Source organism: Halictus rubicundus, chromosome 7 (assembly GCF_050948215.1).
Source record: "Halictus rubicundus isolate RS-2024b chromosome 7, iyHalRubi1_principal, whole genome shotgun sequence".
Classification (NCBI taxonomy): domain Eukaryota; kingdom Metazoa; phylum Arthropoda; class Insecta; order Hymenoptera; family Halictidae; genus Halictus; species Halictus rubicundus.
In genome coordinates, this window is record NC_135155.1 from 5,962,989 (window position 1) to 5,979,234 (window position 16,246).

General features: G+C 43.8%; 1 protein-coding gene across 1 annotated transcript in view; it reads right to left on the reverse strand.

The window, feature by feature from the left end:
- Positions 1-536: 536 nt before the first annotated feature.
- Positions 537-16,246, reverse strand: part of Sox102f (transcription factor Sox102F) — a 139,638-nt gene continuing 123,928 nt past the window's right edge. The window contains exons 4-9 of the mRNA XM_076790542.1: positions 12,944-13,225; positions 10,191-10,566; positions 4,995-5,225; positions 2,837-2,884; positions 2,546-2,698; positions 537-1,574 (exon numbers count right to left, since the gene is read on the reverse strand). Coding sequence (XP_076646657.1) covers positions 1,084-1,574; positions 2,546-2,698; positions 2,837-2,884; positions 4,995-5,225; positions 10,191-10,566; positions 12,944-13,225 — 1,581 coding nt within the window. The 3' untranslated portion in view covers positions 537-1,083. The remainder of the gene's footprint in view (positions 1,575-2,545; positions 2,699-2,836; positions 2,885-4,994; positions 5,226-10,190; positions 10,567-12,943; positions 13,226-16,246) is intronic.

Below are 16,246 nucleotides of genomic sequence, written 5' to 3' on the forward strand. Positions count from 1 at the left end.
GGGGCCATCCGCGGTCACCCCCGCTCCAGACGTTGCCCTTGTTCATCATGGGAAACGCGCGGAAACGCCAACGATCAGCTTCTCTTTTCTCGCACACGCGCGCGCGCGCGCAGACACACACGCACACACACACACGCACTAGAAGGAATAGGAACAAGACGTTTTTTTTTGGCCGCGCACCGTACCCCGCACATACATGTACATACAGTAACGAATACATATACATACGTGTCACGATCTCACGATCATCGGTGTGCTTTCAGGCGGCTTCGAGACGCGATCAAGTCGAGTCCGGCGCGCTCACACGTGACACACATGGCAGTCTTACGAGAAATCAGGTATGTGTACATGTATATATATATATACGTGTGTGTGTGTATATATATATTTTTGTATTCATTTATTTATTCATTCATTTATTTATATTATAATCCTAGGCTCGCGCTCGGTTCAACACCCCGCGAGAAGCGTACGCGCGATACGTGTAGCCGACCACCGGACACACCGGGTTCGTATCTAGAAAAAAAAAGTACCTATCAGACCATGTCGTTCGCGGATTCCGCCGCGTTCACTCGCGGCGATTTTGATTACACAGAAGAACAGAAGCACCGCGTGTCGCCTGTTGGACCAACACTTTGCGACGACCCTCCCCCTTCACGGCGGGTAGCTAGCACGGGAGGTCGCGTCGGGATCACTGTGTACCTTCGGAGTCTCTTGACCATCTGACCGATCATTGTCCCAAGAGATGGCGGCCCGAGGATATTCTCTCGACGATCCCCGGAGAGCGGGTCGTGCCGGTTAGGCGACACCGGGTCCAGGAAGCAGTGCTCCGGGTCGTACGATGGCACAGAAATAAATCGTTATATCACAACCTCTCGCGAGCGAGGCTTCGTAAACGGTCGGTCACTCTTCGAGAACGTTCCTCCCGGCGACTGGATATTGCGGGTACGCTCGGGTACCTCGTCGATTCTCTGAATTCGGAGGACCCGGCTGTTACCAGAACAACTCGTGGCCGAGTCTCGAGGCGGATGATGAGGACGATGATGCTCCGGGCGGCCATGCTGGCTGACCCGGAGCCGCGGTTCAATCCTCGTCGTGGTGCCGCGGACTGGCGTCGTACCCGCCGATCGACCCGGAGTTCTCCGGCGAGAAGTTCATCATGTCCGATGGCGACAGGCTGTCCTGCGGGTAGTAGAACGACGGATGATCCGAGCTCGGACCCGCTGCCCCTCCGTTCAACATCGTCGCCGGCGGAGAGACCGAGGGTCGGCCCGATGGACCCGCTCCCGTACCCGGATGGTGCTGCGAGCTCATGTCCGAGCCCACCGGCGAAAGGAAACCCATCTCCGGGCCGCTGTCCCGACACCAGAGCTGCCTCATTTCCTGCCGTCTCTGCCGCATCAGCGACTTGTACTCGGAGATCCGCATCTTCTTCCCGTCCACGATGCAGGTGCGTTTCGGCCGTGGCCGGTACCTGTAGTCCGGGTGCTTCTCCATGTGCAACTTTGATAGTCGCGATTGCTCCTCGTAGTATGGCTGTTTCTCGGAATTCGACATCGCTTTCCACCGGGCACCTGTAATACGAATAGAGGATTGAGTGACAGTGTGGGAAGCGGTGGGAGCTTAATTGTTGATGCTGCCGATTCCGCGATGGTCACGTCGGCGTTGCACGGCCCGCCAGGAACCCGCTTTTCGTCGCCGAAAGTCAAGTTTTTCAAGCTTCACCCGCAATCACAGACACCCTTACGCATTTGCAACAACGAACATTCGAGTTTCAATACTGTGGGTAAAAGTAGACCCGGGCAACGCTGTCGAAGAATTGAACGGAGACCAAAAAAGTTATGACAGATTTTGGAAACGAACAACATAAGTTGCACCAATTACCAACACAGGCATACCACGCGAATATAGGCTCCCTCGAAACGGGTGGTACAGGTCGCGAAAGGGGTTGAATTTACAGAGAGAAATGAGGGGAAAGTTTGGAACAAAATTTGTTCAATACTTTCTCTATCTGTGTAAGAAAATTCAACTACTTTATTCGCGTAAGATACTATTTTAAATTCAAATTATTTTCCCTTCAAAAATCGTAACCTTGTGCTACCCTTAAGTGGTAAAGTGTTTACTCGGAAGGATCATATTAGGACCATTCTAAAATTTTTTATAAATTTTCTCAGATATCTTGGACTACATAATTTACTTAGAAGTTAAAGAAACTTGATATGTCTACAAGTCAGAGGTTAACAATGACGATTGCTTTTTAATTATAGGACATTAACACTAGAACTACCGAACCAGTCAAAATGACTGGTGGATGATTTCTCCTTTCACGATTACTGAAACTATGAAAACGTTTTCACGAGAAATTGTTTAACATATCTCTTCTTTGGAGTACATGTTACCATAAAAATCGTATGAAACCTGAGCAAATTCAATCTTGCTGTTATTATAAAGGGATAAGTCTAAGTCGCGTTTAGGGCTCGGTAGTTCTAGTGTTACGAACGGAAATGACTCTCGAATGACAGAACGTAACATGGCGAATGCTCACCGAGTATTTTGGATATGTTCGAGTTATGCATATCCGGGCAAGCCTTCAATATTTTCCTCCGCTCGTCCTTGGCCCACACCATGAACGCGTTCATAGGCCGCTTGATATGTGGCTTGTTCTCGCTCTCCCTTTTCTGCTGTCTCACCATTTTCGCTAAACACAGAGAGAAGAGGAAGAAACGTTAGCCCATATATCGTAGACAGTTCCCCGTGAGAAGGCCGGCGCTCGGGGAACAAAAGCGGTAACGTCAGCCCGACGGAGACGCGACGGATCGTCACCAGACATGCTTACCTTTTTCCGTTATGTCTTCCGGTACCTTGTAACCCGGCTCCCGCCACACTGTAATTTCAGAATATCGTGGTTCGTTAGAAATTACGCTGCGACTGACGAACACGTTCGTGTCGGAACTGGAGTGTATGCTTGTAGGGTGCGCCAAAATAACGAAGTTCAAGTCAATTCAACCCTTGCGACATGTCCTTCATGTTTTAATCTATGCTCCACTAGAACCGCATTTGCTTTAGTCAATCGTGTGTCGATTTATAAAATTTTTATTTTGTATAGAGATCCGCTGTCCAATAATATGTCTTAGGGAGGTTTTGAAGACCGGGAATGTATGCTTAAATGTTATCAAAATTTTTAGTAACAATAAAGCAATCTTTTGGAATAGGAAAAATATCTCTATGTCGAAATGGCTGCTTTGAAAATCGCTAAACAAGTTTTTTGTATTTCAGCCTGCCCAATCCTGTGAGTGCTCACGACGTCAAACCGTCGAAAATTCGGAGAACAAAGAAGTTCTAATATTAGGGGTACCCATAAGTAATCAATTATTTGCAAAGAATTTGTTTTGCCTTTAGTTCTGTACCGATCTCGGTAAAGCAGCCTGTGTTCAAAATATTCTAAAAAGTATAATTTTTTTTGCAACCCTGTAATAAAATGGCGGCGTCCGTACCTTCCGAGGATCATATTCGACATTGCATACTTTTTCATTTTCATGCGGGATTTAATGCAGCGGTGACAACAAAGAAAATTTGAGATGTTTATGGAGATGTATTGAAGGTCAACAAGTGTCAACGTTGGTTCAGAAGGTTTGCTGCTGGCGATTATGATCTCTCTGACAGGCCTCGAAGTGGACGACCGGTTGAATTTGATAATGACACCCTAAAATCTCTAGTGGAAGCTGATCCAAAATTAAGTACGCAAGAATTATCGAGAAGCCTTGGGTCCACATGGTCAACTATACAAAGGCACCTACACGAAATGGGAGAGGCATATAGGCAAGGAATATGGGTACCGCATCAATTTGCACTTCATTGCTATCCAGATTTCGTCGAGATCCGTTTCTTAGCAGAATCGTTACCGGAGATGAAAAATGGATTCTTTATGATAACATAACGCGTTTCAAGCAATGGCTTTCTGCAAATCAAACCGCAATATCAACCCCTAAACCTAGCTCATCACTTAGAAAGGTGTTACTCTGCATTTGGTGGGACTGTCGTGGCATAATTCACTTTGAGTTGTTGAAACCTAGAGAAACAGTTATTGCTGAGTTGTATTTTCAGCAATTACAACGGCTGTATTCAGAACTATTGAAAAAGAGGGCATCTTTAGTCCACAGAAAAGGTACTGCAAATTGCATGAGAAACTCACTCAGGAAACAATCAAAGAATTGCAATGGGAAGTTTTACCGCACCCCCTGTACTCATCGGATATTGCTCCCTCTGACTATCACCTTTTCAGATCCCTGGATCATTATTTAAGAAATAAAACATTCACTTCTATAGAAGATGTAAGGAGCCACCTTGAGTCATATTTTGCTTGACGAACCCTGGATTTCTGTAAGAGGGGGATTGAAAATTTGCAGGAAAGATGACAAACTGTCCTTGATAATGATGGAGATTATATAATAAATTAAGAAATAAAAACTTGAATTTACTACAAAGTTTGTTTTAGATTTCAAAATAATTGATTACTTATGGGTACCCCTAATAAAATTGGTGAGTTAAATCGTGGATGGGAGGGGATGGCAAAATTAGATTAAAGACGTATGACTTTGTGATTTCAGCGCACCCTGTAACGGACACGGACAGCTCTAAGTAGCGAGAGAGCTCTATCCGAAACGCCTGCGGACGGTAATGGGGTGAGGAAGAAAGGGGGCCTGAAGAAATTATCGGGGAACGATCGGAACGCGGCGCGTATTAAATGGAAGATCGCTCGTTAAGAATTTATATAGAGAACTGGTTACGGCGGACGGGTGAAGAAACGCGGCTCGTTCGGGTTTACAGTTAACTCGAAGGCGACTCGAACGGCCAAGCCACCGATCAGGGACAATAAGAGAAGAGAAAGAGAGAGAGAGAGAGAGAGAGAGAGAGAGAGAGAGAGAGAGAGAGAGAGAGAGAGAGAGAGAGAGAGAGAGAAAGATGGTAACAACAGGAGAAAATAATGTATATACTGTGAGATGTCGAGAGATAGTCCTGTCCTAGCTCGTCCTGCGGAACCTCCTCCCGGGAACCAGAATGCTTGATCGGTCGTTGAGTTTGAGGTGACGGCGGCATCGCACCTGCGCTCGGTGGCAGACCATAAATCCCGTGCATCGCGAAATGCTTCTCGACAGCGGCGACCGCCGCTGCAGCCACGGATCCACCTGGTCCAACGGACTCGTCTTTGGCCATCACCTTGCCCACTGAAATTGCAGATACACGTCCACTGTGAAATAGGAACGCACCTGACGAACTAGGCTGACCTGTCCGGCGAATGAGCATTTCACAATAAACTGTGAATTATATATCCAAATGAGATATACAGGGTGGCCCACATAACTCTGAACAGCTCAATATCTCGAAAACTATGCCATCGATTTTAAAGTTCTTAGCCTTAAATTGCATGGAACTGAAGGGCCTTTCTGACTACATAAACGTGAAGTGGCCTCCCTTCCCCTTTAACGGGGGAGGGGAGGTACCTTTGTAATTTTAAATGGAACCCCCTATAAAATGTTACATATTTAGATTCTACCGGAAAAAACAAGTCAATTTTGTCTGAAACATTTTTTTGTCAGATACTTCCATGATGAGATATAACAGTTTGAAGTTTCGAGTTGTAGGTACTTGAAGCGCTCGGAAATAGCGTTATGGAATTATACGCGCTTCATAATTTAGAAACATTTCATAATTTAGAAAAGCGGCTTAGTAAAGCTGTCACTAATGAAAATAATAGTGCCAGTATTCTTGCTGCAATTACATTAAATCCTCATATTAGTCAACGTACACTTGCACAAACATCACATATTAGTCGTTCATCAATTCAACGAATTTTGAAACGGCAAAAGTATCATCCACATCACATGGTTTTATCACAAGAGCTTTCGATAGCAGATTACGATCACCGCGTAAGATTTTGTGAGTGGCTGCAGGGTGTTGTGGAAAACGACTTTTTGTGCAAAATACTTTTTTCCGATGAGGCCACTTTTATGAATTCAGGGCATGTAAATAGACATAATCTGCATTATTGGGCCGTGGAAAACCCAAATTGGATGCGATGTGTTCCCTTTCAACATCGATGGTCTTTAAATGTTTGGTGTGGCCTAATAGGAGATTTTGTGATTGGATCTTATTTTTTTCAAGAAACTGTAACATCTGCAAGTTATTGTGATTTCTTAAAACAATCATTTGCCTGCGCTTTTGGAAGATGTGCCACTGCACGTTAGAAGAGAAATGTGGTTCCAACAAGACGGCGCTCCTCCACATTTTGCAATCATCACCAGGCAATTTTTGAACGAAATATTTGGGAACAAATGGATAGGTCGTGGGGGACCCCGTCAATGGCCTCCTCGATCCCCCGATCTAACACCATTAGATTTTTTCTTATGGGGATATGTAAAGGACAAAGTTATGTTTGAACCGCCGACGACAAAAGAGGATATAAAACAAAGAATACGTGACGCTTGCGCTTCAGTGACTCCCGAAATGTTAAAAAATGTTAGAACAACTTTGATGTTTCGAGTAAATAAATGTTTACAAGCCCGTGGTGGACATTTTGAACATTTAATTTAAAGTACATTTTATTTCTTCACGAATAAGCAAAGGACTCAAGCGCGTATAATTCCATAACGCTATTTCCGAGCGCTTCAAGTACCTACAACTCGAAACTTCAAACTGTTATATCTCATCATGGAAGTATCTGACAAAAAAATGTTTCAGACAAAATTGACTTGTTTTTTCCGGTAGAATCTAAATATGTAACATTTTATAGGGGGTTCCATATAAAATTACAAAGGTACCTCCCCTCCCCCGTTAAAGGGGAAGGGAGGCCACTTCACGTTTATGTAGTCAGAAAGGCCCTTCAGTTCCATGCAATTTAAGGCTAAGAACTTTAAAATCGATGGCATAGTTTTCGAGATATTGAGCTGTTCAGAGTTATGTGGGCCACCCTGTATATGAGATATATATCCAGAACACGGGTCTAGACATATATCGGCTAGGAGATACTACTCTCTCAGCAACGCGACCTTACACTGCTCGAGGTCCCTCGAGCTTCTTGGCAGTGGGGATAGTTCTGGGACTTTTAACGTTTAAGCATTTGGGACATGTATAGAGTAAACATTGTAAATCAAAAACTGTACGTAATACGAGTGCACGGTTAAATTTACACGAGTCGGCTCTCCGCTTCCCCCATCTTTATCTTTTCTCTTGGCGAAAAAGCTTTTATAATAAAGAATTTTTTAGCGACAGAGGCCTTCGATGAAACTCGTGGAGAAACATTGTGGAAATACGTGTCGGTTCATTTTGCAAAGTTTGGGAGGTTCTTCAGAGAAAAAGTAAATAAGCACAACGTAAGAAGCGAAGAATTTTTATTAAACGGAGCATCAAATTTAAGAGAGAAACTTTCAAAGTACGAGTCGTCGGTCCATCGCTCGAAATTTATGAAGATCCCCGAAGAGAAAGTAAACGGTAAAACGCAAACAAAGCACTTTTTATTGAAAGAAACATAAAATTCATGCGAGGACTCTTCTTTCCTTTGAAATTTATCAAAGCTTTCAGAGAACGTGCAAACGAGAAAATATAAACCAAGATGTATATATTAAGCAATAAAGAATCTCCGCCGAGGAAAATATGAAATTCAAAGAAGATACCCTCATAAAAACGTTTACCAAATCACATGAAAACGTTGCATCCACGTAAGATTTTTCGAGAAAAGATTATCAGATAGAAATGCTCCTCGCAATTTGTGCAAAATGTTGTGCAAAATGCTTCTCAGAGCAAAGTGTGTTGTTATCGCTAAACTGCTTAAAAATACTTAAAGATTTTCAAAATACTGTTTCGCTATTTTCGACTTATTAAAATGAGTAGGAAGAGTAGGAATCCTGTATCTCGCAATCAAAGCAGATTTTGCGCAAACATCCGCAGCTGTCACTTATTCAATCCATTTTTCCCATTACTCCTTAATCTCGTGTAACAGGGCAATTTCGACTAGCATAACCGCCACGTTACACGGGGTTTTCCAGTGTTTCAAATGCTAATTTACCCGAGGCAACCCTGGGAGCAGTAGCTGATCCATGGTGTGGAATACTAATGACTACAGTGATAAAGTTCCCTATGATGAAGAGAGGGGGTGGAGGGGGAGGGGAGGTGTAGAAAATAAATGAATAGGCGTCTGATTAGGATTAGAATCTCGATCGATCCATTACACGGGGAGAATTGATTTTTCCCGTGTCGCATAAAATGGCCGGCCTCAAATTTCCCGGTTCGCAATGGTTCGATAACGTTGGGGCACGATTTAACACCACTCGGGCCGATTAAACGTCACGGTTAATTAATTATCGGTCGAAATAGATAGCCCCGGCGTTTAGGATCGACTGTTCGGTCGCTGAAATATCATTCCGATTCGTAGATTACAAGCTCGCGGTGCGGTTTGAACGGAACAGGCTGCGGGGCAACCGGTTGCGATCGACCGTTCATAGAAATTGTAATAATTTTAATAATCGGGGTCCGGCGATCTCGCGGAATTCGCGATCGGTCGATCGAAAAAAAAAAAAAAAGAAAAACGAAACATCGGCGGCCATTGAACGATAGTAGAAGCATCGGTTGTCGTGACCTTTTCGGGCGACCAACCAACGCGCGCGCCGTTTAAGTTTGAACCGTCGAAAAATCCGATCAATAGCCCATAGAATGCATACGGGGACCGGATATCTGACACAAACGGTTAATTATCTTGGCGAACGCGTGCGTTTACTCGATTGTCCGCCGCGTCCCCCCCCCCCTTCTTCTTTCGCATTACAGAGAGAAAACCTGTTCCTCCGACGTCGTGTCCGGCTCTCTTTTTGCCTGTCCGATTATAAGAGCACAATCAACGACGCGTAACGCGATTCCAAGATAAGGATCCGGTGTCCGCGGATCGTCGAAAAAACAGGTTCGCGGAAACCCTCCTCTCTTGGCCATCATTGTGATACCCAGAGAGGCTCGCATAATCAGTCGAAATTCAATTTTCGAAGGAAATTTGTACATACAGTCAAACATGTTTTTGTGCGGTCCTTTTCTATGCGATTTTTTAATATAACACCCTTGTAATGGGGATCCCCTGCAGGGATCCGGCTTTGCAACAAATTGGAAAAGCATTTTCTTAAAATAGATAACAATTCCGAAAGGAGTTTGAAATTCCAAAAAGAGCTTCGATCATGTATATCCGGCTATCACGACGTTCACAAGCAGCTGATCAAGCGGCCGTCGTCGCAAAAACTTATCACTGACTTCATGGTAACAAAAACTAAATCAACTCTAATATCTTCAAGCGACGAAAGCGATTTTGAACCAGTTCATCACAAGAAGATGCGCGTTTTGGACTACGACGAGTAATATTGAATTATGTGCATTTCGAAAATTTCTCCATGTTTAAAATGAGAAATTAAACTTTTTTCATATGTTTCCATGTGTAATTTAATTATTTATTTCGTTTGGGAAGCACTTTCTCGCTTTTTCGTAAATCTTTGACATATTTTCTAAGTGAGACTTTTTTTATGCGGTTCCTCTTCACCGCATTATTTGTTACAGCTATTTATGAAGTTTCTGAATATTCTTTCCGTATCTACCGCACAAAAACAAGTTTGACTGTACAGTCTTTTCTCGATATATGTCCCGAATATCAACCCGATAAAAGTCCCGGAACTATCCCCTCCACCGCGGAGTACACCCCGTGAGGTGTCCCAAACCTCGAGTTCCCTCGGTCGCCGAAGATCTTCAAAGTATCAAAGAAAGTATTTTCTAGCCGATATATGTCCCCGGATAGACCCGTGTTGTGGGCAAAAATCAAGAAAACACTGTATTCATTTCTTGCAGTCTTACGTCGCATCGCAACTGCAATGGTTATTATGCAAAATAAGCATAAACGTCGGGAGTCTAAAGCTAGTAGCCTATAAAAGTCTCTAGGCTTCTATAAGGGGTTCTGGAGTCCTGTAAGACACTCAGGACTTCCAAATGTAGGGTAAAAGAAAGTTCTACTCACTCGGAGAGGAAAAGGCGCTAGGATGGGACTGCAGGTGCTATTTTAATCATCTCGCGATACAGGAACAATGACAGTACAGACCCTGCAGGCGTCAGAGACTCCTGGACAAGAGGCTCTACGCTCCCAGTACAGTGTTAACAAAAATGCTACTCACTCGGAGAGGAAAGGGAACTAAGATGGGGCGGCAGGCCAGCATAGGGCAACGTCGACAAGTAATTCCTCGGCATCGGCAGCCCCGGCGGAAACAGCTTCGGCGCCGTCGCAGCGAGCGGTTGCTCCTGCTGTCCGCTGCTTCCGGCTCCGGTCGAATGCGAGTCGCTTCCCGGCGAGGACGAGGACGCCGTGGCCCCCGAGGACGAGGACTTCGGCTTGGTGAGGTTCAGGGGCGCGTCGAGGTCCTGAAGAGGCGGCGCACTGGGCGCGACCGCCGACGAGATTGGCGTCGGCGACGGCTCCTTCTCCATTTGCGTGGTCATCTGCGCCAGGTGCGCCGTCGCCCAGCTCGGGCCTTCCCGGTGGGTGCCGATCATCTGCAACAAACAGCATCAGTTCCGAGTCAGTATTAGCGGCCCTCACCTCCGCGCCCGTTATTTTCGAGCGCGGCCGTGAATTGCCCGCGCGCGACAAATTGCCATGCGGCGACGTGCGACACCGCGCTATCAAAACCTTGCTGCCGCGCCCCGGGCAGCTACAACGGCGATCATAGTTATTTTCGGGTGGCGCGCAGTCGCGAGTTTCAGCGAAACACTGGCCAAAAGGGAACAAAATATTCCCTTCATTTTAAATGTCCGCCCCTCTACGCGTGGAAACGGTATGCTTCTGTTGTCGAAGCGATAGCATCGTGGAAAATGGAGATACAGTGATTTCTCTATATATGTCGGCAAGGCGTCGACGATAAACGTCGCGGAATCATCCCCACCACCGCGGGAAGGGCCGCGAAACTCGAGAGGCCTCGGACGCCGAGGAGTGTAGACATAGCACGGCTCGGGTACGTCTCCTGGACGTTGTGTTGTTGACATACAGTGTGTCCCAAAAGCCCTGTCAATCTTGGTCATTTCAAACAATACGAGAAAATGTTACTCACAGAAGTTGTAGGGTTCAAGAAAGTACATATTCTTGCAACTGGAGGCGAAGAAAAGATATAGAGGTCACCTTTGCTTTTTAAATGGAATGTCCAACTTTTTATACTCGATTTCGGTAGATTGGCGTATTCTGAGTATAAAAGTACTGAAGTGTATTTGTCCTAAAACTTACCGTTGCTGAGATATTTGACTGTTTTCATGCAGAATGTTCGAAATGTCGGCCATTTGCAGCGACGCAACGTTATAGTCTTTGAACTCTTGATTCTCTTGCACGTCCTATTGTTGGAGCGTCTATTGTAGCACATGCTGCGATAATTCGTTGCTTCATATTCGAAGATCTCGATACACAATATTTTTCCCCACAAGAAAAAATCTAGGGGTGTTAAATCTGGACTTCATGCTGGCCAGCAAATAGTGCCACCGCGTCCTATCCATCGATTTCGGAATATTTCATTAAGTGTACTTCTCACCCTACAAGCGTAGTGTGTTGGACATCCATCGTGCTGATACCACATTGTCTGACGAATGCTTAATGGCACGTTTTCTAATAATCTTGGCAACGTATTTCTTAAGAACGTATCATATTTTCGACCAGTAAAAGTGCCGTCAATGAAATAAGGCCCAATTATTTGTTGCCTTATGATTCCACACCACACATTAATGAACCAGCTTCTTTGATGATCAATTTCTCGTAGCCAGTGAGTATTTTGGACTGACCATAATGCGCGTTATGTAAATTAACACACCCGGTGCTGGTAAAGGTAGCCTCATCGGTAAATAGTATTAAAAAGAAAAAAAAGTGGATTGATACACAAAATCTAACACGATTTACATAATCCATGTCATGTCATTTCTGGTGAAGGCTAATGTGGTACGGATGATATTTGTGACGAGTGAGAATTCGCGAGGCACTACTTTTGCTGACTTCAGATTCCCGCTGAATCTGACGTGGACAGATATGAGGATTACGATGTATCATTGCAACGACATTAATTTTATTATCTTCATCACTACATACAGGCTTTTCACGATTCATCTTACAGCGAGATTTCCAGTTTCTTCCAGTTTCTTTTAACCTTTTACATAATCTTTCAAAAATCCTGTGTGAAGAGCATACGCGGTTTGGATATCTTTCACCGTACAAATTTCGAGCCACAATTTCGTTTCTCGTACTTTCTCCATAAATTAGAAGCATCTCTAATTGTTCTTCGAATGATCATATTGACTATCTGATGTTCAGTAACTGAGAAACTGACTGATAGTGAGACACGTCGAAAGCCTACCAATGTTTACGTTTGACGTAGTGAGCATATTCTTGAATACGTTCCATAATGAAAGTAATAGAATGAAAACAGTCAAATATTTCAGCAACGGTAAGTTTTAGGACAAATACACTTTAGTACCTTTGGACTCAGAATGCGCCAATTTATCGAAATCGAGCATAATAAATTGGACATTCCATTTAAAAAACAAAGGTCACCTCCATATCTTCTCTACGTCTCCACTTGCAAGAATATTATCTATACCATATTGTGTAGTTTCTTAAACCCTACAACTTCTGTACGTAACATTTTCTCGTATTGTTTGAAATGACCAAGATATTCAAGTAGAGAGAACTCGTGGGACACACTGTATACCATGAGCATAAATTTTCTCTCTGGCCTGGGAAATTAATGGAGAAAATCTTGCGGCAGGGGGCGAATGTACCAAAAATTTTGGACCAACATCCCTGACAATTAGAAAATCGTAGAAACCGGCGAGGTGGAGCATTATCATTGTATCGCTAACGGGGACAGAGAAATCAGTATCGCGGTGATCTACGTACGTTTGCGATCGAATTGATATGTTTGTTGGTGGTGGCGGTGGAGGTGGCCGACGGCGGCGGCATAGGCGATTGCACAGCCACCCCTCGTAGCTGTTCGAGAAACGGCAGGAACATCAAGGACTGAGGCCCCGACATGCTCAGCTGGCTCTTTGTCATCTGAGCCTGTAGCTCCTGAATGTTGTGCTGCATGATGTGCTCTTGCTGCCGCTTCAAGTGCTCCGTTTGCAGCCGTTGCATCTCGATCTGCTTCTGCGAGTCGACGGTCATGTGCGCGGGATACGACTGCAAAGAGATACGCGTACATTGCAATTAGAGACACTGCGGATTGTCGTGTTTCTCGAGCACCAAGAAAACCAACGTTTCCCGATGCATCCGCAGCATTCTGAACGATCTCCGTCGGGACATAGCGATTCAGAAATGCTTCGCAACGTCAGAGAAACGCATCGCATTTTCTCATGCAAACAGAACATTTTATGACAGCGAAGTTATCCCACGGAATCTGATGAAATTTTCAGGACGTCTTCAGATTAGGTTCTCGTAATTGCCGGAAAAGTTTCAGAGTAATACTTGAAACGATAGTCGTGAAATCTGTTTTTTTATTGCTTCGTTAATCAAGAATTTTCGTGTGGTGATAAAGTAATTTTTATATATATTTTTTTTAATCTAAATATTTATGATACCTGACTAGAATCTTCTGGGATGTGAAGATAAAGTCTTCAAGTACTACTATAATGTTTTTTATTGTAATCCTTGTTGATTGACATCCTCGAAAAGCCTCGCAAAATTTAAGTAATGTCCACCGAACAAGTTAGTGAATAGTTACTTTAAGAAAAAATATTTTCAAAAATCATTTCCTTGCGCTTTTAACCAAGAAATGTTAAGTTTTATATAACTATGACTTCGTGAAAAAAATCTTACGATCATTTGCTTGGGCTCATTTTCGAAAGCTTCTGCTTTAACACCCCTACATTGAACATTTCCGAACATCTTTGAACACTAAAAACAGGGTGGAAGAAATTCTGCGCATGATCACATTGCAGCATTGTGTTGCTTATTCGTCTTCCAGGTTCTTTAAGTGTGAAAAATGAAGACTGTCACGCGTTACAATTTCTTTACAAAGTACATAATGGCGCTCCTACGAAGATCTGGCTTTGTAGCTCGAACGATCCTGCGGCGTAATGACGATGTAAAAATCCGTGTATTTACATTTAAAATATAACTTTTTTCTCGTTTCGGACACCACCGCCGTTTCTATTCAAATAGAATTTCTGTCGCCGTAACCAGGTTCGAGAATAAATTAGAATTAATGAACCCGCAGATGACGGCGTTTAATGGAATTTAATGGAGCTTCCTGCTGGCGCGAGGTCACTAAACACGCTCCTTAATTTTTGCTGAAATTATTTACCATGAAATATATATATATATATATATATATATATATATATATATATATATATATACATGTATACACATGTGTGCGTAGATGTGTATCGCATCGCGGGATAGATCTCATCCGTGCTAAACGGTCGCATTCGCGCGACTCGCGGCGATAATTATTTACTTTTCACCAGAAGATTACGCTAAAAAGTTGGCTTTTACGAGTCGCGGCCCCTAGCCGTGTTCCCCCTCCCTACGGGCAGAACCAGTTTTGAATTATAGTCCCCCAAGAAAGTGTAATAAAAGGCGAATGAGCGACGAGATTAACTTTAATTGCCGGTTTTAACGCGTCGGACGGAAGTGACCGCGGCCGGGAAAGTGAGAGATACGAAAACGACTGTTATTGCTATAAAGTGATAACGACGGGCTGAAAGAACTCCAGCCTCTAATCACTCGCGCAATAATTATAGCGCCTGCTAGTCGATACTCCGGCGATACCATCGCGAGCGTGCTTTAAAGCTATCGGTTGAACGCACTCCGCGATTAGTCAACGGAGGCAGCTCTTTCCGATGGAATCCTCGTTCTTAGGGTTGTTCCTATAGCTTCTGCAACGCCGGCAACAGAGACAGACGCGTGCTATAGCAGAGCAACCGATATATGCAACAATTTCGAGACCGAAATGTTATGTCTTTACTCGATATACAGTGATTTCTCTATATATGTCGCCAAGGCCTGGATGATAAACGTCGCGGAATTATCCCCACTACCGCGGGGCATATCCCATGAGGGGCCGCGAATCGAGGCCACTCGAGCTTCGCTGTCCTTTTCCACGTTCGACAGTGTATCAAAAGATAATATCTTCTAGCCGATATATGTCCTCGGAACATATATCGAGAAAACACTGTATCTAATTGCGTATCATGGTATGCTTCTTTTACAGTTTCTGAGCCTCTTGAAGGCCACACCCATGCGGTAATGGGTGATCAATTTTGTCAGAAATATCGTGCAAGTCTCTTTCTCATACAACTGAGAAATCACTATACCCATCGTTACCAAGATCATCATGATTCCACGCGATTCACATGCTCGCGCGCGTTAATTCTCTCGTTAATGGTGTACCCACGCTCCGGCGGAATCATACTACTCGCAACGAAATGGAATAACATCTGACGCATTGTTCCGACGATTTGCATTCAATGCCCGTGAAAAATGCATTGTACACATCGGACACGATACTTACAATCCTGTACAAAATGCTCGTTGCGTAATATCGACGGGGAAGAGCGTGGAGGCCAGAGTGACTGAACCTGATCGCACGGGATGAGTCCTCGGTGATTTATTAGATCGAACGGAGAATTTTTATGTCTTTTGTTAGTTACTAATAAATTTTAGTGGGAACATATTGGCCCAAATAGTTTTTTCTTATTTAAGCGCTTTGGGCCCTTAACTGGGTCCATTTCGCTTTATAATTTTGGGGTTACAATGCTAGGTTCACGGGACTAGGTTCACGGGACGCGTTCTAATATTTCTAATTTACGATTAATGAGATTGTAAAGATACATCCGTGAGGAATTATTCAACAAATTTATTTCTTTGTGTATAGGTTATTAAAAAAAAATGTGGCTACAAAATTTGATCAGTACATTTTCGTTATTTTTATTAAGTAATGTAAAATAGTCACTTTTAGTGCTCCGTGAACCTAGCGTTAAGATTACATGTAAAGATGCATTCATTAGAAATTATATAAGAAATTTATTTCTTTGGGTGTATATTATTTAAAAAATGGCCAAAAATTTGCATGGACGTATTCTCGTTAAAAAGTAATGTAAAATATGTGTTTTCAGTGCTGAGGAAACCTTAAGGGTTAATAGCAACGCAGCTGCCTAATTTCCAGCGACTCTAAAGCGAGGGTGCCGCCATAGGCAT